Genomic DNA, 24,279 nt, shown 5'->3' with positions numbered 1-24,279 from the left:
AAGCACTTCACTGTAAGATTATAGAGAAAGAGTACAGTTTTAGTTGCATTTGGGGTTGCCATAAGGTGTCATTTTTGAGACATGGACGCATCTTTTTTTTTACTTGATTTATACATAACTAGAGATATCAAATTCATTTCATGTGACACTAAGGAGAAGTGGTACTTCTCCTGGAAATAAAACAAAGCATTTATGTTTAGTGTGTATATAGGAACCTATTAAAAATAATACGGACCTATGTCAAAATCTTAAAAATTGACTGGGTAACTTGAGGCGCTAAATATCAACAGATCTCCGGCAGTGAATGTAATTTATATTAATGTGTTATGTTTGAAGAACTAAAGCATAGGTTATAAGTTATATTGTTTCCTGTTTTTTTGTGTTTGTCTTCGCCTCAAACATTGAATAAAAATAAATAAATCACAGCCTGTTTTATACGAGCAGTATTTGGCCATCAGAATAAATGATATACACAGGACACGCAGTCACCCCCTACGTTTAGAGGAAGGAAATTTCACAACCAGCAAAGGAGAGGGGTTCTTTACAGTGAGAGCAGTAAAGATATGGAATTCAGTGGCAGGGAAGGTTGTGATGGCAGATTCAATAGATATGTTTAAGAAAGCATTAGACAAATATCTTGCTGAAAAGTGTATCCAGGGATACAACCGTTAATTAAAATGAAGGATAGAAGTGGATATAGGGTAAAAACAGGACTGCAATATTGGATCTGGGGGGATTTTCACAATTGAAACAGATTGGCGGTTGCTTACTCTGGATCATTTTCAAATATAAGTGAGGGATCGCAGGAGATCCAAAATAGGTTGAACTTGATGGACTGGTGTCTTTTTTCAACCTCATCAACTATGTTACTATGATCTCCATCACCCCTATCTCCTCCTACCTTTCACTCAACAGTCACTGCTGGATCCATACAAGGGAGGAGGCGACACAAATAACACAGCACACTTCTTTTAAATATATATTCTGTGTATTCAAAACCAGTTTTATTGCAATATTATCTTTGTATAATGGATGTGTGTATATATTACATAATGGAATAACATTTATTAGAGCAACAAACAATACAATCTGCAGCAGATCACTCAGGTGGCTTCTTCACAAGTATCTTCTGCTGATACAGTAGTGCCACGATAAGTGCCATGTTTTCTGGGAGTATCTACAAGTTTAACTTGTATATTATAGTAGGCGTACACAATGATTGTATACTTCCAGCTACCAGAAGCCTGTGTTGTGGTTTTGGTTCACAAATATTTTTTTATTTTGTAAAGGTACTTACGGCAATGCAGTTATTAAATGTTTAAAGCCATTAAAATAAAATTTACACCCATGTACAATCTATTTTAGGATAAAATAACCCATAGTCAATATCCCGCAATATATTTGCTTCCTGCCAGAGAAAGGGTTAAACTGAAATTGTAAACCATTTTACATCAATAGATTATTAAATCTGACAATGTTAAGAGGACATTACTTATTTTATTACACTTGATCTTAGCCAAAAGGCCGAGAAGAGATGACAAAAAAAAAAAAAAAAAATCAGCAAGGAATATTTTTAAAAGCGGTAACACATTATATTTTTGGCTTTAACATCAAAATATGTGAATGTAATTTATGTACATTTTATTATGAACCCCTATATAGGTTTCACAATAGTGGATATATAGATATATCTATCTGCATGGCACACCTATACCTACGTGAGTATTCTACAAATTTTCCATTTCTGTTCATTTTGGGGGGAAAAAAAATAAAAATGAAAACAAGCTCACAGCTTCCACTCCTCAATAAAAGCAAATATGCAAAGAAATAAGAGTCTTGGAGCAGAATAGCAAATGAACATGAGTTTTATTTAACGGTAGTAGAAAATGGGGGAAAAATTTAAGTAAAAAAACACATGAAAAATAGTAAAAGTTGGGCAGGATTTTCTCCTAAGTGATCATTTAAGTTAAACCCTCTCTCTGCCAGAAAGTAAAAAGTATTGCACAGATATACATCATGTAATGCTGTCTTCCATACACCCTTAAAAGAAATAGCAAGGCCATATGTACAAAATAATTTGAAAGTCATTTCCCCCACGCTCCACACATACAAACTGCTCTACAAAGTCAACACCTTTGTTATTCAACAAATCAGCTTTGATGGACTCATCAGCTCGTCCATAACACAAGGTATCACAATGCAGTCAGTTTTTCATCTACAAAATGTAAAAACCTGCAACACAAGACACAACAATCTCAATGGTCCCCATTTTCAAGCAGGCATTACAAGTAAAACGCGTGAGAAATTTACACCGACTCTCAACAGGTCAAATAAAAATTATTGCGGTTTCCCCCAATTCAATTTCTGGCACCACAAAGACCAGGGGGTAAATGTATGAAGCTCCGGGTTCTTCAACACCCGCGAGTTCGCCGTCTTCAGCGCTTAAATTTAAAGCGGCGCTGCCTTGTAAAGGTAAACTTCCGTTTACAAGGCAGCGCCGCTTTAAATTTAAGCGCTGAAGACGCCGAACTCGCGGGTGTTGAAGAACCCAGAGCTTCATACATTTACCCCCAGGAGAGAACAGACCAAGAAACGAAACAAAAAAACATGGTTCAGTAATAAAACAGCTTTCTGCAGAGCCTAAAAATAATAAAAGCAATGAAAACATAAAATACAATGTGCTCATTCGGACATGGTCTTTCCTATTAACAATTTTTAAAAATTATTTTACAAAAAAGTAGTCAAGCTGTTTTTGTTTTTATTGGCAGTAAACATTTTGTTCTTTTTATATATATATATATTTATATACTCTGGGACGATTAAATCATCTGGATCGTGAATAACAATATTCTAAGCGACAAAAAGATAAATTCATTTGTGAAGTTAAAATTTTTCATAAACAAATACAAAAGTCAGTGTTTTTCCCCACTCATTCTACATCGAGTCTTCCACATACAGAACATGTTTACACATTCGCTCCATTGACAACAGGCGTTAGTGGCCACTGTCCTGACTCCCTTCATGTTAAAAAGGTCATCAGGAGGCATGACCTTTGGCTTTTTGTACAGCTCTGTTTCAAGTAGAAATCCTTTATAAGTTTTAAAGTGACTTTTCTCTCTTCTACAATAAAATACATTTTTGTTTGTATCTGTGTAAGTACGAAGCAGCTTTATTTCCACAAAAATGGGAAGGCACAGAACACGTTGCAGTTGAGATGAAGCAAGACAGCGGAAGGGTGTGCATCTTGAGGGCTGGGTGGATTAAGGCTTATGTTAGACTGCTGTGTCCTCTTCTGGTCGAGTGTTGGTTCTGCATTAAAGAAACAGGTTTCAGTTATGTGTATCTACAATAAAATAAACCACCTTTACTGATAAAAATCAATTCATAAAGGCATTCAGAGTGAAACGGGTGCATTGTAGCATCAAGGATTAATACAGAAGACTATGTTCATCTGGCACACACATGCACAACTATTTGTTGTGTTGTACCTTTTTTTTTTTTGCTTAAACTCATGTTTATTGAAAAGCTCATAATAAAATAAGGAATATAATCAGTGATGACATAAGATACATTTCAAAGCTTTCCATTTTCATAGTTAATAATAAAGAAATATAAAGATAAATGAAAAATAGGATGTAGAAAAAAATTATCGGAAGAGAAAAAGAAGGGAAGGGGAGAAGGGAAGGAGAGAGAGAAGGGAAAGGAAGGGTAGAGAAGGGAAAGGAAGGGGAGAGAAGGGAAAGGAAGGGAAGGGAAAGGAATGTATATATCATTAAGATCATTCTAAATTACAACATCTACCCAAAAATTTTTAATCCCACCATATGTGTAAATAACTTTCTATAGCATTAATACATTGCCAACATACATTGCAGGTATTCAGGTATATCTTTCGAAGTAAACTCGGGTGTCTGTACCAACAAGTTAATATTTTGTATAGTGCATCTATTATAGAGGTGCTAATGGATCATATATGAGGGATTTTGAAAACTTTCTGCGACTCTTCTGGAGAAACGTTGCTATGTAAATCTTGTTGCCAACGTTTAGTGAACTGAGGAAGTGATTGAAATAGATGTTCAATAATAAGTCTATACATAATTGATTGTATGGGATGGTTTAGAAACAGATGTACATAGGGTTTCAAAATCAGTAAGTTCTCTATATACTAGTTGGATTTGATTAGCCAATTGTAAAATGGCGAATCTGTAAGTATTTCCAGAAATCTAATTTATATTGGCTATCAGTAATCCCAACCTGAAGACTCAAGCTTGATACTAATTTTTGAAAGAGGGAAGGTCAGTTCCCGGAAGGTAATCCGGATTTGCTAAGAAGGATGTAAGTGGTGAAATTTTAGAAGAGATATATGGTAAACTTCGTAATCGTTTCCAACAATTCAGTGTAGGGGAAATAGTTGGCTGAGAAATTGAGGATAGGCTCGGCAACCAAGGAATAATCTCAGTTGGAAGGTGTAAGAATTCTTCCTCAGTAGAGACCCATTGTATGTTATATTTGGACCTAGTCCATTCCAAGATCCTATTTAACATAATAGCATTGTAATAACTAGATTTGTGTGGAAGTTGAAGTCCTCCTAAGTGTTTGCGTCAGAATAAAATTTCTTGTTGAATGCAGGGAAGTTTTTTACCCCAAATAAAACATATGATTAAGCCTTGAGCGTCTTGGAACCATTTTGAGGGAATATGGATCAGAAGAGTTTGTATATTATAGAGGATTTTAGGACGTGTGTTCATTTTAATAACATTAACTATATCAATCAATGATCGTCTTTTAAAAAGCCATTTTTCCAAGTCAGTCTTTAAAGAGGAAATGATAGTCGAGAAGTTAGATTGAAAGAGTTGAGAAAGGTCTTTGGTCAATTGAACTCCAAGATATTAAAGATGAGATTGCTGCCAGATAAATGGGAATTTATTATTAAAGTTTCAACTTTCGGGAAAGGGGTGGAAAGATTCATGGCCATATATTTTAAAGAATTTGAAAATTCAAGAGATTTTCAAATATGTGAAATTGATGCTAACAAATCAAAAAGTGTTCATTTACATTCCTTATTACCTTGTTTAAAATCCCATAATTGTCAGGATTGGCTCTAGTTGCTCTTGCAAGGGATTCCATGCAGAAGATTAATAGAGATAGTGGGCAACCGTGTCTGGTGCCATTTAAAATATTGAATGGTTTTGATAGGGATTTGTTAATCTTTATATAAGCCGAAGGATATTTATAGAGTGCTAAAATTCTATGGAATCCCAGGGGACCTAAACCTATGTGACTCAGAAGACCATCAAAGTACATGTGTTGTACTTTCTATAACCAATGTGATTGAATCTGTATTACGCTATCTCTGGTTATTCTTCTCTTTCTAGCCTTCAAATACAGTGCTTCTGTTAGAAGCAGAGACCGATATACAGATTAACCTTATTGACAGGGACATCCAGTACGCACATTATTAAACACCTACATAGATTGAGACAACCGTTCCCAAGTACTACACTATCAGTACCTTCCCTTCTCTTCCATCTCATTGGACTTCCCACATGGCTTTATGAAGGATGGCAGCCTACATAAGGAAGTGATACAATACAATGAAAAGATCAAAAAAGATGTCTATCTGCGCGATCACTCCCGAAGCAGCCACTTTTCTTAAAATGTACAATCCCTTCTATGTACTCATATATCTATATAAACACCACAGTAGTAAGAGAAGTTGGCGCTTTAGGATTTAGCATATAGGATACCCACATGGATCCTGAAATGGACAAAGTCACTATTTCTTGATAAAAGTTCTCCAATAAAGCATAGGAAATCTTCTTCTTTAACTCTCTTCCTTGTGAATATTCCTCCAATGAACATTAAAAGATGGTAAAAAACTAGCGATGTAGATCTGGTATATATAGTCGTCTTTCCTCGTTCCTGATCTTTATCCCATAGAAAAGATCTCCACTCCGTCACAATAATAAAAAAGGAGAAGATTCCATAGTGTAAAATCCTCACAACATTTATTGAAAATGTATTTTCAATAAATATACTATTAAAAAAGTCTTTACCTTTTTAAAGGCAGGAAAAGAACACATTCTCACATCCTAGTTTTTTCCAGTGTTTTCAAAACAGATATTTTTTATAGAAAATTGAGATATATGTTATAAATTATATATTTTATATTGTATATAAATTAAGATATAATGTTATAGAATATGTAGAACAAATCCAGACCCCATCCCACCCTAGGCTTACCCATCGCTCTACTCGAACCTTTCAATATTTTTCTGAATACTGGAAGATGTTGGACATTTACTAAGAATTTTGACATTAATTACCTTTGTACATGCATTTGTGATGTATCGCAATCTTGTTAAAACAACCCTTCCCCATCCTCCCCACAGATCATTTTTCTCTCAAAAAAGTTTATTAAATTATATGCAGTAGAAAGGGGGACAGTCCTTAAGACAAGTCAAAGTTGTAAATTAAGACTTAGGGAGCGTACCTCAGAGTTCTATACAGAGCACATTTTCTCTGGAATCTGGGAAGTAGGTTCCCGACCAATATATTGACTAATCATTGAGAGTAAAAGAAAGAAAGCACCTAGTACCACAGCTCATAACTTCTACATTATGACTATGAAAATGAGCTGATATGATGGAATAAAACTAAACATTTTCTGATCAGGAATGCCTACAATTATCTTCTTGGTGCTATTAAGAACACATTCCAAACACAAACATGCATTTTACTAGTGCTAAAAAACGCCAAATAATCCCCACTGGGTATAAACAAATAACATTTTAACCAATTGTACTTTTTATTTTTATGGCAACAAAGCTCTATGGTTAGGCACACTGTAATTTTATTAACTAAGTAAAAGGCAGGCTTATCTGGGGCACAATGAAGACAGTTAGAGGTGTCCTTAATACTTGTGAAAGTCTCAGACAATAGGGATGAACTAGGAGCTTTACTAAAAAAAAAAAGTGTGATATCTGCAAGTCCACTATTTTCTGTGCAATAAAAAATGACTGTTTTGACATGTATTTATTTTTGGGGCAGTATGCACGAATATTTTGAGTGCTAAAAATCAGAACCGCAAATGTTTTTCACAAATGCGAAGAAAAACAATTACAAAATATAATTTTACTATGCGATAGTAACGTATGTAAAACTAGTGTTAAGTATAAGAGGCAGGCACTAATGGGCTGTTATACAGATGTCTGTAAACTCTACTCAGTCCCCTTGTACAAGCTAGGTTTAAAAACATTGGTTATGGCACAGTAATGACATGAAACCTTGTGGTCTGTACACAATGTATATTCATTAGGCTGACAATAATAGCGATAACAACAAAACAAAAACAAAATCACCTGTTAACTGTGGTTTTCATATTGGCTCTGTCTTTTCTTTGATCTCAGCTCCTTTAACCACTGGGGGGATCCACCTGCCCCACTGAAACCAACAGGAAACAAAACCATCAATTCTGCAAAATTCCTGACTGAAAGCAGTTAGAGCTCTGCTCTCTACATAAATAACAAGCTTAAGCTTAATAGCCATCTCATGAATGTGTCTGTGTTTCCAGATGGTGAAATGCAGAAATAGATCAAATTCTAATAACAAAAAGGACAATTTACTGCAATGTTTTGGCATGGAGATATTTTATATTCCCTAATGTGACATACAACAAGAACACTTATTAAAAAGTGCACTGTATGCAAATATGGATCTTTTCATTGCTTAAAATACAGATAGAGGGAGTTTATTCCAGATAAGGTAAGCTAAATCAGTAATAGAAATTAAAGTTACAATCACACGTTTTTGTGTTGCCTTAAATGTGTGGTAAAAATGTAGTTCCTATGTGTGAAAGCAAACAGAATGATGGTGTCAGAGAGTAAGTTATAGGGAGGTATAATAGGAATTTAATCCTTGCGTAAAAGCTGTTTCTCTTAGTCCATTGAGAACACCGGGGACATTGGGGTATAGAGTAGGGACAGGGCGAATTAGCACATAAAGGGCTAGATTTACTAAGCTGCGGGTTTGAAAGAGTGGGGATGTTGCCTATAGCAACCAATCAGATTCTAGCTTTCATTTATTTAGTACCTACTACAAAATGATAGCTAGAATCTGAATGGTTGCTATAGGCAACATCCCCACTTTTTCAAACTCGCAGCTTAGTAAATCTAGCCCTAACACTTCTGTCCAGTAAGCCCTAGCTCCTCCCTTTCTATACCCCACTTCCTGTTACATCAGTTTATGTTTAACCAAGCCCACAGAAAGCAGAGATAGAGAGAAAAACAGGGAGAGAGAAAAACACAACATTCTTACAAACAAGAAAACATGTCAAACAGTAGGAGAAACCAGAGTGTGAAGGGTGGGCGCCCAGTTTCCCCCAATGGACTAAGAGAAACGGATTTTATACAAGTATAAAAATCCTATTTTCTCTGGCCTTCTTTAGGGGACACCGGGGACATCCCAAAGCTGCCTCACGAGAGGGAACACTCAGAAGAAACGGCACGAAGCACCTTTCCCCCAAAACTTGCTCCCTTGGATGCAAACACATTAAACCTGTAAAACCGAGTGAATGTGTGCACAGAAGACAACGTGGCCGCCTGACACAGCTGCTCACTCGAGGCACCATGGCGTGCCTCCCAGGAAGCACTCAAATGCCTTGTAGAGTGCGCCCAAAGATTATATAGAACAGGCTGCCCAGCCCCACTATAAGCCTGATGGATTACAGCCATAATCCACCGAGCAATAGTCACCTTGGAAGCTGGCCAACTTCTCTTGTGTGCATCATAGAGGATCAGAAGATCCTCAGTCTTGCGCACATCCAGAGTCCTACGCACATAAATGCGCAATGCACAGACCAAATAGAGAACGAATTGAAATGTTGTCCTTAGAAGACAGATGTAGTCAGGGCAGGAATGACGATGTCCAGATTTAAGTGAAATCTAGACACCACTTTGGGGAGGAATGAAGGCTTAGTCCGAAGAGCTGCCCTATCCTCATGAAAAACAAGAAGATGAGACTTGCAAGATAAGGCTGCAAGCTCTGAAACTCTTCTCGCCGTAGAGATGGCCAAAAGGATGAATGTCTTCCAGATCAGAAATTTTAAATCAACCATATCCAAGGGTTCAAAAGGCGAATGCTGCAAAGTATTCAACACCAAATTTAAATCCCAAGGTGCTAATGGAGGAACAAACTGAGGCTGCATATGAAGCACCCCCTGAATGAAAGTTTGCACATCTGGCATCCCAGCAAGTCTTCTTTGAAAGAAAACAGAAAGAGCTAACACCTAACCCTTAAAAGAACCAATGTGCAAACCAACATCCAGGTTGGCCTACAAGAACATGAGCAACCTAGACAAACGAAAAGAAGAGGTAGGCAATATAAGACACAGCAGGCAATATAAGTCTTCCAGACACAATGATATATCTTAGCCGAACCCAGTTTTCGAGCCCGAAGCATGGTCTGTACCACACGCTCAAACAACCCCTTTGCTCGAAGGATCACGGCTTCTACAGCCACGCTGTTAAAACCAGATGTTCCAAACCTTCTTGATGAAAAGGACCTTGAGATAACAGGTCTGGGCATAGCAGCAGGCTCCCTGACCAACATCCCGCCATGGAGAGAACATCTGTAAACCACAGGCCCTCAGAGACCAATCCGGCACCACTAGAAGGACTGAAACCCCTTCCCTGTTTACCCTCTTCAACACCCTGGGGAGCATTGGAAACAGGTAAATGAAGAGGTACCGCCAAGGAATGGACATGACATCTATTCAGACAGCCAGAGGATTCCTCACCGAGTAACAGAAGTGATGGACTGTGTAGTTCAACAGAGATACCATCATGTCGATGTCTGGTTGATCCCACCTGTCTACCAACTGGTGAAACACCTCCGGATGGAGGGACCATTCGCTGGGATGCAGAGTCTGCCTGCTGAGAAAATCAGCTTCCCAATTTTCTATCCCTGGAATAAAGATTGCCATGACTACTGGAACGTGAACTTTGGCCCACTGAAAAATCCTGTGTGGATTTTGGTGTCATCCTGGTGATTGAGGTATGACACCACCGTGGCCCCCCCTCCCAGGGCCCAGCACTAGATTGGCAGGCGTCCAGCAGAACAACTCCCTCCACCAATCCAGTGCCTACCAGGGCTCCCTTATCTTAGTGGTCCTAGCCTGACCCAGGCTAGTGAGATAAGAGGAGGCTGTCAGATAAGAAGAGGCAGAAGATTCAGATAGTAAAATGAATGCAAATAAAAGGAATATAAAAGAAAAGGGCTGCTGTTCAGATCAACACACAGCCCATTCGCCGTGCACTTAAACTAAAAAAAACCAGAGGGAGGAGCTAGGGCTTCCCTATATCCCAATGTCCCCTGTGTCACCCAAAGGAGGCCAGAGAAAATATCTTTTTAAATGTCACATTCATATAAAATTATATTATTAAGAACCAATGTGTTATATTTTGTAATATTCTAAAGACCTCCACATTTGAACACATTCTGTAGATAAGATACATATAGCTCTAATGTAAAGTATGCTGAAATGTATATGTAAAATTAGATATTCCTGTCTGATAGTAAAGCACATATGATCTAACAAAATGACATGGCAATATTGTGTAGCAGTAATAGGCAGGACATAGCAGTGCTATTTTTCCATTTTTTTTTTTTTTATGTGCATTTCCTGTCAGACCTACAATCCCACAAAGAGGAAACAGACTGATCTTGCTGGGGCTGCACACCAGGATGTGGGTATGCACCCAAGAATGCACCAGACAGACAGACAATTAAGCACATATGCACAAACAAATGCACATTTGTCAGCTGACCTGTCTTGTATGTCTGCAGAGGTAGGCAGAAGTTTGACACCCAGTGTTCCTTGTGGTAGAGGTGATTTTGGCGACTTTGAAGGTTGAGCTGAAGATTCACTACTGCTTTCTGCATCTTGCCTTTTCCGAAGTTGAGCCTATTGAAAACAACATCTATAAGTACTGAAAGCAACATCTAAATACTTTTTGATGGGTTGAAGAGACCATGTTCATTTTTGTTGTTAACAGAAAGCAGAAGAAATAGACAAAATATTCTAAGGTTTATTATCAGAAATTACTTCTATATTGGTTTTGCTGTACCCTGGTCTGCATTTGCAATATACTGTAAATAAAAATGCTTTATTCATCAAAAAGCAGGGACTGCAACCTTGATGCTGTAGTAATAATTTGAGGGAATCCTGAAAAACTAGAACTGTAGCAGTTATTTCAAAACTGCACTGTTGTCATAACAAAACTGTGCAGCATCACAGTCCCCATTGAGGACCGGCAAAGCGCAATCGGATGCGGTCAGGGGTAGGTCACTTACTACTGTGAGCATGAAACGTAAATTTACAGTTTATACATGCTCAGTTGGGATGGGCTTAGAACACTCTGTGGGGCATATTCAATTGTTCCCGTTTTCCGCCGCAGTAAAAGTATTACCGTTATTACGGTAATACTAAGCCGGATTTCAGCTCGCAGTTCCCTGAGCCACGAGCTGAAATCCAGCGTGAAAGGTACCGTAATAACGGTATTTACACACACTATTACCGTAATGAAGGCAATAGTGGGCGTGCCGCGTTACTTTAGGTAGTAAAGCCAACAAATGAATATGCCCCACAAAGTACTTTCCATGTCAGAAAGTCGCTAACAGCATATGGTTCCAGTAGTGCGCAGTGGACCCATATCCAGACTGGGGTCACTATGAAAACCCAACAATGTCATTCTGACGTCAGCGGGAACAGCTTCTATAAAAGGGTGACCCAATGTACATCACCCATGCACCCTAACAACAAGAGCTCACCTCTGATAGCTGTGATCGAATCTGTATTTGAGCCAATCTCACAATGTTGAGGTGCAGGGGAGAACTGGATCAGGTCCCCAAACTTATTCCCAACACTACAAGACTGTCATTCATACAGAGTGACTGATGCATTTGGTACAAGTGTCAGAATGAATGTTACATTGCCATAAAGAAAAAAGAGCAAACACCCCAAGTTTTCTTTGCCCACCACCACCTCTTCGTCCCACTAAGCACACTATAAAGACTTTTACACTCAAGTAAGGTCTACATATTTTATGGAAAAAGTATGAAAGTATGTTTATATATAAAATATACATGTTTGACACCATTATAAATCAGGAGAACAAGCTGATTACATTTCGGGGGTACATTTTTTTGGGGCTGCACTAACGATGAGAATAATCATGGAAAAGAGTGGAGGGTTTTTTCTCATTCTCCTTTGTTTCTCCTAGAGTACTCCGAAAATAAAGAGACATTTGCAGTACAGGTGACAGAGCGCTGACAAATTCATCAGTCAGAATAAATGAACTTACCATCAATGTGGAGTGGTCCATTCCAGGGAACATTGGCATCCGCTGAGACTGGACTGAAGACCTTTGTGGCTTTTCTTCTACTTCATGAGCTTCCTCCTGTTTCTGAGGTTTCTCTTCTAAAGAACCAGGAACATACAAGCAACATGCCAGTATTAGATATATGTGTGCATTCACAGAAAAATAACATAACAAAAACGTAATACAACCTGAGCTCAGGAATGGTTGAGGGGGAGCTCTACACGTGAATAGGTCAGGTGTCTTATTGGTGAAAATATATTTTCATAACGCACATTAAACAATTGTTTGTCAAAATTTTTTTCAGAATTTACCACAATACAACATAAATCATATTACCACCTCGTACCAACACTTAACTTGTGAATGTTAAGTAGTTTAACCAGGACATAAAAGTACACCTGCCACTATAAGACCATCTAACGGATAAAAGTCCTTCTGAAATATTGGGGTACAGTGTATTCATTACAATGGAATGAACATATTACAGTTCCAAGTTCCCATCTCTGAATCTCTTTTTTAGTGTCCCTATAGGCAGCAAATCTCCAAACACAGACCCCCATCAATCACTCTCACGTCAACTAGGGACTTCAACTTTGAAAACATCACTTCTAGCTTTTGATGGTCTCTACCCCGTCTCTTTGAATGCAAAGTCTATCTAACATGTCTTGTAAGACAACTGTGATGTAACCTTCCTTATACTGATTTGTAATAGACAAACAGCACAATTTATTGACTTGTATAGTTCCCCCTACAATTCTCTACAACTCAAATAGTTACACTTCCAACCTTCAAGCAGAGGCTACCCTATCACACACACGTATTTAGTGGGACCATTGGCAAGGATGTTACCTGTGGAATCTGTGAACATCCAGTGGCTGTCAGTATCCTCTATTACAGCTAACTGGCTACTAGACTGCAACAGCCGACTCTTGCGTTGGGCCTGACTGGGTGCACGCCGCTGGCTTTTACGACTTAGCTGTACCCTGTTCTTGAGTGCTGTGGAGTCCAAGACGGACGTTTGCTGTGTAAGAAACAACAAAACTTATATCTTCCATTTACTTACATATAACAAACAGTTACTGCCAACAGACAAGTACCATAACATCTTATATAGGTTAAGCATACATAGAATGTAACGTTAAACCTCTTTTTTCAAGACTGTAAAGGCCTCCAGTACATGAAAGATACTCTTTCATAGTGTGCGCTATCCCTGACATTTTCACATCAGAGAATAAAGTGTGATATGTTAACTCAGACAGAAATCTATGAAGGCACAATAATGGACTTCATCTATATATGGATTATTTGGTATAGTGCAGATACTCTGGCGTCAGTCACTAGGAGAAGGGCCTAAGAGGCAAATTACTTTAAATTAGCCTAATAATTAAATACATATTTTACTATAATACTATATTTATCAATTAGTCTTATTTTTACTCTAATTTAATATTACGAACAATTAACTATCATAGCATAAGGTGGTTCACAGTGTTTCTACCGGAAACCACTGCGTCTCAGTTCATTATTTTATTTACTGGATGTTGCCCGCATCTCCTGTAAATCTGTACCTTTATGGATAATCCTGTATGATCAGGTGTCTAACATGCTTGTGACTAATGTGCTACAGCCAGAGAAGTATTAGCTGCACGTGCTGAGAGTAAGGATTCAGCTGAAAGATCAGGGGAGTCCAGGATCACACTGTTGTCACAGCAGGGAGCAGAGCTAATTCTACGCAGACACAGAAGAGGATCACATAATGCAGTAGTATGATCCCCATGCACTAGATTTCAGTATGAGCAACTGTAGGTCCCACTCGCTGGTCTTGGCTCTATGGTTCTATTGATGTCAAGAATCAGTTTGCATTGATTATATAAAACAGGGAAGCAAATTCTGAGTACACCATTACAATGTAGAAACACACTGAAGCTTCACGGTATAAAACAGACCATTTATAAAACGTTATTGTACAGAAGATTCACAATGTTTTGGGGAAATGGACACCCCTTTTTCAGCTGTAGCCGACAGTGAAACTACAATGGATTTCAATATGTATAAACTCCACCTGCTTCACATAGTAGCTGACAATGTTTAGCATTTTCTTTTTAAATATCAGATTGTAAAACTGCTCATAAACGTGGCCTATTCTAGTTGATGTTTTTATACTACAGAGAAATGGCCTTTCAAAAGCCCCCCTATTAACATTTGTACAGCTTGAGGTTACAGCTTACATCCACAAATGAGAAATCGACTGCTTTGGCTTCATTGAAAGAAGGTGTGCTCTCTGTGCCTTCCGTAGAGTCCAGGTCCATGCTGGACCGGTCCAGACTACCGTCTCGAGCTTCAGTGATAGATTCATGCTGGTCTGTTTCAGTGTGGGACAAAGAAGACAGGCGGCTGTGTGACTGCTGCCTGTGGCTGCTGATGTTATCGTATGATGGGGAGTCACGTACAAAGCTGCAACAGAGAAGGGAAATGTTCTTTACTGATCACAGACTACTACTGAGAAGTATAGAGAAAATATCAATCATTCCCTTATACTGAGGGGAAAGGTATTTCTCTACTCCCCTTGCTGGGAGATTGACTAATTTCAGTAGTTCCTTCTAACTGCCTATAGATGGTGCTACATGCTCCTCTAGCTATAACAACAGTTGCCACATACGTTGACAGTCATGGCAACATAACATCTACAGACAAGAATAAACACACAGAAAAGGAATGCATCATTGCAATATGAACAGAAAATATAATAAAAAGAAATCTATTTTGTTTTTATTCGAAAATCACTTATTATTATCACTAATTACCACTGTTTGATCATTTACTATGTAATAAGAGCATCCTTACTGTACAGTATGGTCCCTTTGTGGTTTGTATAAAAATAATACAAAGCACTTTACAAAACATTAGACAGAAGAGGGCACCCAAGTCTTACAAACATTATGGTTGGCATGTACAATGTAGAACTTAATTATTACACATTATTTTAACATAACAAAATCATTAGACCTCATGGTGCAAGATATAGAACTATGGGTACTAAGCAATGAGAAAAGTCAAATATAAAGTAAGACAGTAAAGGCAGGGTCAGAAGCAGGATTTCCAAATGCTTGATTACAGAACAAAGCAAAAAACACTTCACGCATTAATAATTTAATTGAATTAGAATCATATATATACACATTTAATGCCATAGGTTAGAAAAAATGCAACATAATCTGTACATTAAAGTAAACAAACTCACATTACTATTGACCTCATTTAAATAAATCAGTCTTAACCATTTACCAAATTAATATTACATAATAAATTAATACAATTCTACAAAATAAATATTAATCTCAGGTTCCCCAAGTGCCAGCAAGCCCTTGCAGCTATGGGTATGCTGGTGCTTGTAGTACTACAAGTGCCAGCATGTCCAAACACTTAAAGGCAGCCTGGGCATGCTGGGACATGTAAGTGCACTATAAAATAATTCTTATTACCCCACACCCACCGCCCAGGGGTGTGGTTAGAGCCCTAGTGCTATAAGCATGGGGCTGGGTAAACCTAGGAGAAGGTGGTGGCACATTTATTTTTGCTAACCCCATCTCCCTAGGTAAACCAGCCTGGGGCTGGTTTGGCATTATAGCAGGAGGACCCCATGCTGCGGGTTTCCCTGCTATAGTGCCATCAGCCCAAACCGTCAAAGCCTAATGCTGACAATAGTAAAAACGCTTTTGGTCCACCTGACTTTGCTAGTACCAGCCTAGGCTGGCAGCACTAGTGTTGGCGAAGCTGTTTACAAACCACAAATGTATGACACAGCATATCTGTTTTAACTGATGATGGTTGTCTAATCTTCTTGGCCATAGTAAGACACCTTTTAATCTAAGAGGGTGGTACTACTAGTAACTTGCCCATAAGAAGTACTTTACATGTAGCATTTTGTTAACAGAACCTATATTATGACATTTGCATCGACTCTAACAAATGAATAAAAATGTTGCGCAAATTAAACATTTAATTTACAAAAACAAAATTTAGACCATGTAAAAGGGCAGTAACTATGTTTACATTTAAAATATGTAAATATTATGGAAAGAATCAATAAACATTTTTGTTTCTTTTCTACAAGGGTACTTGTAAAGCAGTTTATAAAACGCACCATTTAGTACAGTTCCATTGTTTGCCTTTTCTTTCCTATAATGCCTTAATTTCCTCCCAGAGCCCTTCTGTCAGTGTAACTGAGGTGTGCTCATTCTCACACAATACATTAGCTTGGGGGGTGTAGGATGTATGACATCATTTTGCGACCCACTGAGGTATGGCCAGATCCAGATATATGACACAGTCAAAGAGTAGACAACACCCTAAGTTTGCTCAGTCTGCAAGGTGGGACAACATAAAACTATATCAGTATAATATAATATATGCTAGGCACAATTAAGCAGAACATTTTGGGGTTAATGTTTATATAACTATAATCTTCGACAAACACAGAATACACACAAAGAAGCCAGGAATGCAAGATCAGCCCTACAAAACAAATATTACATATACATTAAACACTCTGGGGCTAGGGTGGGGATTACATGGGAGCACAGCTATTAGAAACGTCAGTGTCCTGGGAGGAGTTACAACCAGTTCATGGATAGTTCATATAGGAAAAGGAGATATTAAGCATAATGGTGTTGCAGCCGTGCAAGTAGCAAATTCAGATTTTTAAACCTTCAAATCCCTAAAAAACACACTGGGGAAATAAACTAGGGCTTTAAAGACAAATGAGGCATATATTGCATTTCATGAATGACAAGCTATACAGTGGACTTGTACCACAATAGTAAAACGTATACTAAATGTATCATCAGAGGTCCCTGGCCACAGCAATTGCGTTAACCAAACCATGATTATGTATAAAGTATGACGTCACAAAGAATACAATTTTATTTATACAACTGACTGATAAACAAGCAATCCTGCTACTTGTGACACAGGCCACGCCACACAATACACAATGTGCAGGTTCTATGCACAAGTGTTATTTCCAGCCTGTGTCCCTGATAGGAATTCTGCCATGACTGATCCTGTAAACAAGGATGATGAGATAAGCAGCTCTCTTTGGGAGCTGACTCCTTCCTCTTTATCTCTGTCCTACTAAGGAAGTAGATATCAGAGGCCTCCTCCAGTGTCTGTAAATATTTGGATTTAGCAGTGAGTTAAGTGCATAGAGGCGCATGTCAGCCACTGCTTATTCCCTGCTGTATGGGAGTCACAGGTCTATTTATAGGCCTGCAGTCACTCTAGCATCACGATAACAATGCCATTACCCTATGCAGGCAGACTAAACACGCTTCAATGTACTCTGCAGTAAGAAACACAAAAACCTGCATGGCAACTGTATTGACTACTAGGCTATATGGGTCTATGTAGTAGCACTAAATGAATACAGACTCTTATTAAAGACACTAAGGTGTCAGTCTCCTACATCTACAGCAACATGCACGTTCTGGCGCAATGGAGCAGGGCTGTGCCTAAGGCAGCTACTGAAATGGTCCGATGTTTATCCTCAGGGAAACCCTGCCCCTTTAAAACAAACCTAGGTCCAGACTCAAAACAACTTCCCTTCTCTACCAACTTTATATATTTACAATGAGGTTTCTTGCTGCAAATTAAAATTGTTTCGTTCTCTATACATATTGGATGTTATCATCTGTATTTAATGTACATTTTGCAACCCTATAAAAATACTGTACATTTATAAATATGTATAGATGAACCTTTTACACAGCAGTGGAAAATATAAACCTAGCTCTGGAGGGAAGGCCGGCAGTCAGAGAAAGTAATGCAGTGGTAAGATACCTAGGATATCGTGGGCGGATGTAAAAATGCACAATGAACGTATGGAGCAAACCCCCACCCCACCGCCCTAAAAATGGAGTATTATAACTAGAAACAAGGAATGAAAAAATATTAAATGAACACATTTGGGAGTTTAGTTCCTCCTTATATCTTGCTTATATCTGTGACACTACAATTACAAAGCACCTACAACAACCTTTTAGGGGATACAGAAAGTAGAAGGGTCTGTGGTTACAGAGATTCATGACTAGTTGTGGCTGATGCCAGCCTCCAGCTATTATTACACAAACAGAATGTACATCAGCTGAATAACAACTGCCAGCGTGCACAGACCCTTACACTTGCATGTTTCTGTTTAGCAATCCTTGTTGGATATGAATGTAGTAGACCGAAATGATAATATAATGGAGTGACTGAGATAGAGAGAAAGGAGGGGTGAGGAGGAAGCTGTATCTAGGAAATAAACCCAAAACACTCTCCTTCCACTGGTTTCTGAGAACGTCAGTGTGAAAAACGGAATGGAGCAAAAGGATGAGGAGATAAATTATCCATTAGGGGAGTCCAGTGAAGTCTATGTTCCTTCATGGTGACTGAGTTCTAGGGTGACCGAAAGCATGAAGGAGTAAGAAATAATTAATGAAGATGATGAAAGACCTGAGAGTGGGAGAAGGCTAGGAAAGATTTCAGATACAGGGAAGAGATGTGCGAGGGCAGGCCTGCCTAAATTAATATTTGGCATGAGGCAAAAACTGTCCATTCGTGGATAAGTAGTAGTATGTACACAAGACAACCGTGGCGAGATGAGCATAACAGTCATGACATCATTCCATTTAAATTATTCAAACTTCATTCTTAACTGGTGTCACCCACAGCTCAGAGCCCTATACAATTAGCACACTTGCTACCTTTGATTTACAAATATGCATTATAAAGGTTATGTACACACTAGAGGTTCTTCAGTCAATTATCGGGCCAAACACCCAATAAAGGACTGTTTAGCCTGATATCGCATTAGTGCACGATGAGGGGGGGACGGGGGGGGGGACGACAGTATGCGCTGCAAGGGGGGGGGGGGGAGGACAGCGTGCGCTGCAAGAGGGGGAGGGAGGACAGCGTGCGCTGCAAGAGGGGGAGGGAGGACAGCGTGCGCTGCAAGAGGGGGAGGGAGGACAGCGTGCACTGCAAGAGGGGGAGGGAGGACAGCGTGCACTGCAAGAGGGGGAGGGAGGACAGCGTGCACTGCAAGAGGGGGAGGGAGGACAGCGTGCACTGCAAGAGGGGGAGGGAGGACAGCGTGCACTGCAAGGGGGGGGGGGGAGGACAGCGTGCACTGCAAGAGGGGGGGGGAGGACAGCGTGAACTGCAAGAGGGGGGGGGGAGGACAGCGTGAACTGCAAGAGGGGGGAGGGAGGACAGCGTGCACTGCAAGAGGGGGAGGGAGGACAGCGTGCACTGCAAGAGGGGGAGGGAGGACAGTGTGCACTGCAAGAGGGGGGGGGAGGACAGCGTGCACTGCGAGAGGGGGGGGGAGGACAGCATGCACTGCAAGAGGGGGGAGGACAGCGTGCACTGCAAGAGGGGGGAGGACAGCGTGCACTGCAAGAGGGGGGAGGACAGCGTGCACTGCAAGAGGGGGGAGACAGTGTGCACTGCAAGAGGAGGGGAGGACAGTGTGCACTGCAAGAGGAGGGGAGGACAGTGTGCACTGCAAGAGGGGGAGGGGGGACAGTGTGCGCTACAAGGGAGCACAGTGTATTGAGGGGCACAGTGATCTAATGGCTGGGGGGAGGGAGGGGAGAGGGTTATGAATTGGCCACTGGGGCTTAAGAGACATTTATGCATACATCTTTCTTTAATGTTATAAATTGGCAAGTGGAAGGTATGTGGGGTGGGGTGAAATAACTTGGAAAGTGGGTTATGAAATTGCCAGGGGAGTCATGAACTGGCCTCTGGTGTGTGATGAAATGGCTGGGGGTCATGAATTGGCTGCTGGTGGTTGAGGAAAAGGCTGGTGAAGGGGCATGATCTCTGTATTGTGGGGCGTTAATGGGGATGCTCTCTAAAGAGCCTAATCATTGAGGGTTTGTAATATTTACACATTTTCAAAACAGGACCCAACTTTCCAGAAGACTGCTAAATGACAACAAAGCTGCAAAAACAGGTAAGAGAATCTGCCTAAATTTGTTTGTTGGATAATACTGCTGAATTTTCCTTTATTGATTTGAGGGAAGGGGGGGGTGTATTAGCCTAGGGCAGCCAGAACCCTTAATCAGGCCCTGTTCTGAAGATGAAGAGCACAGATCTGAAGGTAAATTGTGTACGCATGAATCGGCAGCCTGATAGTAACTTCAGTCCTTAAAATAGTTAGTGATAACAAATTAGTCTGAAGTTTTTGCAGTGTGTACTTAGCCTATACTTGCCAACTTGTGAGATCTGCCTTCCAAGAGGGGAGATCTCCCTGGCGATATCTGAAGCGTGGTCAAGCAGGACACGTCATATGGCCCCGCCCCCTAATCTGGCACAACCCTTTTAGCCGATTACAGCAGGGGCGCAATGATTCATGAATCGCTTTCTCTAAGCCCCTCCCTCTAACTAAGGGACCTGGCCAGGTTCTGGGAGTTTGCCCTGCTTTCCCAGAAATTCGGGATTCTCCCGGACTTTCCGGGAGTGTAGGCAAGTATGACCTAGCCTAAGTATTGATATAAATCAGTCTGAGCATTATTGATCTAAAAAAAAAATGTATCTGTAGTAATAAAAGAATTCACACTTCACTAAATATGTCAAGTGGGCTACATGTTCTGTGCGGATAGTTACCATCTTAAGCTGGGTACACACTACACAGTTTTCATCCAATAATCGGCTAAATCAGCCGACATAAGACCTCTCGTTCAAAAGTCGGGTCAGTGTGTGCAGTGACACGATGGTCGAAAGTCTGCCCAAATGGACGATTGTCGCCTCATTTGGTTGGTCGTACCGTTTAATATTTTCGTTCCAATCTCGTTTCCGTTGTGTAGTGTGTATAAACTTCCGACCGATCCACAACAGTGAGTATGAAATTACAGTCATTGCTCACGACAACATGGCTGTAAAAAGTCGCTTAAGGGACGTCCGCTCTTCCCTTTATCGTCCTAAACAAGTCTAGTGTGTATGCAGTCCATGGACCGAGCGATTGAAACATCGATCGTATGTAAAAATCGCTCAGCATAAAAAGTTGGTCGAAATTTCTGTAGTGTGTACCCAGCTTTAGGTGGAAAGTCAGTGTCAGGACTGTGTGTGCCACTGATGCATTAATGCTTCACTCATTACAATGCGTAAAGGCCACAAAATCAGATGAAACCGAGAACCCGCCTTCAGTCCTGTTTGCATTCAAGATGCTCAAGAGGTGAGTTGAGGAATGAGTCACTTACATGTGACATGCTCAGGTAAAACATGTGGGTGTGACAGGGTTAATGGTCTGTCTAAAATGTCTAAAATACCCCAAAATGATCTCATATTCACCATTAACCACAAGTGCTGCAACCACTATTTGGTTCAAGAGCTGAAACTCTTCAGTTGCTCCCTGACTTATCTGACAAAACAATCCCAACTTAAAAACAAATACAGAGAATTGTTTGGTTTACAGTATCTCTGAATAATTTAAGAACACAAAGATGTTATTAAATTGCATTTAGTATGACACAATATCAGAATGCTTATTGAATAAAATAGACATACAGAAATATAGTTACAAAATAGGTTTCTTAAAATAAACAAAAATTAATAACCAGAAAACTCAAACTGATGTACATTCATGTGATCTGTTGAATAGGGGAAAGTTAGAAAATGGACAGAACCTCAATAGCAGACTGACTCGCAAGAATTAACAATTTCTCACAAACTTTTTTTCCCACCTCAACAACCCTACCTCACTGAAAGTGGTGTACAGGCATGCTGATATGTTTTACAACTAGTTTTATAGCAATTTGTTCATACACAATTCTAGTGACAAGTTATACACATATTTTAACCCTCTTCTAACAAATAGCAGATATAGAAGGATAAGTCAGTTAAACAGAGTTCAATTTTCCAAACAAATACATAGGAAACATGATTATATTATGTTATCGCTATATCTTTTTTGAGACTATGACTCTTTATGCAGCTAGCAATCCTTATTACAAATATATACAGTCGTCTTCTCAAATGTGGATTATAAAAAGGTACTGTTTTGATGTATGTCCCCCTCCAACTGGTTTTTCTTGTCAAAATAATTTCTGAAAGCATGTGGGGTGTGCCACAAACCATAGGTGAAAATTCTCTGCCACAGGCAAACTGTGTAAACAATGCAAGTTAGGTGACAAGAACCAGGTCTCAATATACATTAACCCCTAGTTTACTTACACACTGTGGACTTCACATCTACTCATAGCTTTGGGAGCAATCATGACCACATTTATATATTATTTTACCGATTCCTGAGGCCATAATCACATACTTGCCAACTTGGGCAAGCTGGCGTCCGGGAGATCTGGTAGAAGGTAAGCGTGTGGGAGGCGGAGCTCCAGGAATCGCATAATTGGCCCCGCCTCAGAGATTACATCACAACCGTTTAGCCAATTACAGCAGAGGGCAGGGGCACAATAACGTGTGAATCACATCATAAGCCCCACCCCCACTACTAAACTAATGGTCGACCAGGAACCGGGAGGTTTGCCTGCTCTCCCAGAAGTCGGAGGACTGCCAGAAATTCGGGAGTCTCCCGGACATTCCAGGGAGAGTAGGCAACCATGCATAATCATGACAAATGGGAGTCAGGGAGGTACTCCACTTTTCTAAAAGCGGAGTGGGAGAAAGGGTTTCAATAAAGTATAAAACAAACTTTACGGACAGAGTTAGATTACTTCCATACCAGTCACGCTAAGGGCCCGCCTCAACTTAGACTCCGCAATTTGCGTCTCTGTACTTTATATGTGTTTAGTCTCATTTGACCTTGATATGTGCCTCTTAGTTTTTTTTATATTTCTGTTAATTATTTAAGATGTTGTTTATTTTGTACTGTGTGTTTTATTGTGTTTATTTCTCACTATGTACCACTTTACCCTTTGTCCTTTTGCCATCCCTTTATCCCCCTTTTTGCTTTGTTCCCCATAATTGTGAAACCTTACTAAAACTTTAGTTAAAAAAAAAACAACACACAAACATGCTGGATGCTACTTTTCTTGAAATATTCAATTTGGGGGGGGTTTCAACTTTGGAAACTCAAATACATTTTATGCAGATAGGCTGCAGCTGTTAGACTGCAGAAATTGTTGTAGAGCCAGGTTCAATATGAAGAGTAAATAAAGGCGTTAAATTTGGCCATCTTGCAACCAAACTGAATACATTTCCTTCTTCTGAATGTCTCCTGTATTTTTCATCAAAGTCTTTTTATCATTTGGACAGTTTTGTTTAATGTTTAAGCCTGCCCTATTGATACTATTACTGTAAGAACAGAGCTGTGCTGTATGAGAGGATAATAAAATATAAAAACTTGGTATACAAAGATCTAATACAAATGTTATTTATTGCTTAACATAATAAATAATCAATGCAAGGAAATCAAATTGAAATATAATGAATGTGTCATGTTCATATTTGGTGGCGCTGACCCTTGAAGAGCTAGGTCGGCTAAACAGATGCATGATGGGACAATATTTTAGAGCAGATAAAAAATGTTTAAGGGGGAGATTACTTGGTTAAGCATGAGAAAACATTTATAACTCCAACCTTATATGGATATGAAGCAGACCAGAATTTATTGCACTACATATTGTGCTTACGTGTGTAGCACATTATTTGTGTCTCACTATATACCTTATCTAGTACTAAACAGAGTAGTACAGATATCACAAGAAACATTTTTTTATTTCTGCATTTCTACTTTTAAGGGTTAATCAATTCTGTTTCTTTGTCCAAACCCCATGTACTGTCAGAAGCCAGTATTCAAAAAAAGTCCCATCCTGAGAACAATTAGATCATCGGAGGTCGCAAACAGAATAAAATAGTCCTATTCTATTGTCTTATTACAATCAGGAGCTTTACC

At 39.5% G+C, this 24,279-nt stretch overlaps 1 protein-coding gene across 1 annotated transcript in view; it reads right to left on the bottom strand.

The window, feature by feature from the left end:
- Window positions 1-966: 966 nt before the first annotated feature.
- KIAA1671 (KIAA1671 ortholog) overlaps window positions 967-24,279 on the bottom strand; it is a 156,297-nt gene continuing 132,984 nt past the window's right edge. Inside the window, exons 7-12 of the mRNA XM_075214442.1 lie at window positions 14,609-14,834; window positions 13,230-13,401; window positions 12,363-12,478; window positions 10,827-10,963; window positions 7,362-7,443; window positions 967-3,309 (exon numbers count right to left, since the gene is read on the bottom strand). Of these exons, the coding sequence (XP_075070543.1) occupies window positions 7,365-7,443; window positions 10,827-10,963; window positions 12,363-12,478; window positions 13,230-13,401; window positions 14,609-14,834 (730 nt within the window). The 3' untranslated portion in view covers window positions 967-3,309; window positions 7,362-7,364. The remainder of the gene's footprint in view (window positions 3,310-7,361; window positions 7,444-10,826; window positions 10,964-12,362; window positions 12,479-13,229; window positions 13,402-14,608; window positions 14,835-24,279) is intronic.

This window comes from Mixophyes fleayi, chromosome 1 (assembly GCF_038048845.1).
Source record: "Mixophyes fleayi isolate aMixFle1 chromosome 1, aMixFle1.hap1, whole genome shotgun sequence".
In the NCBI taxonomy this organism is placed as follows: domain Eukaryota; kingdom Metazoa; phylum Chordata; class Amphibia; order Anura; family Limnodynastidae; genus Mixophyes; species Mixophyes fleayi.
The sequence above is the reverse complement of the archived record's forward strand: the minus strand, read 5'-3'. Positions and strand labels throughout refer to the sequence as shown.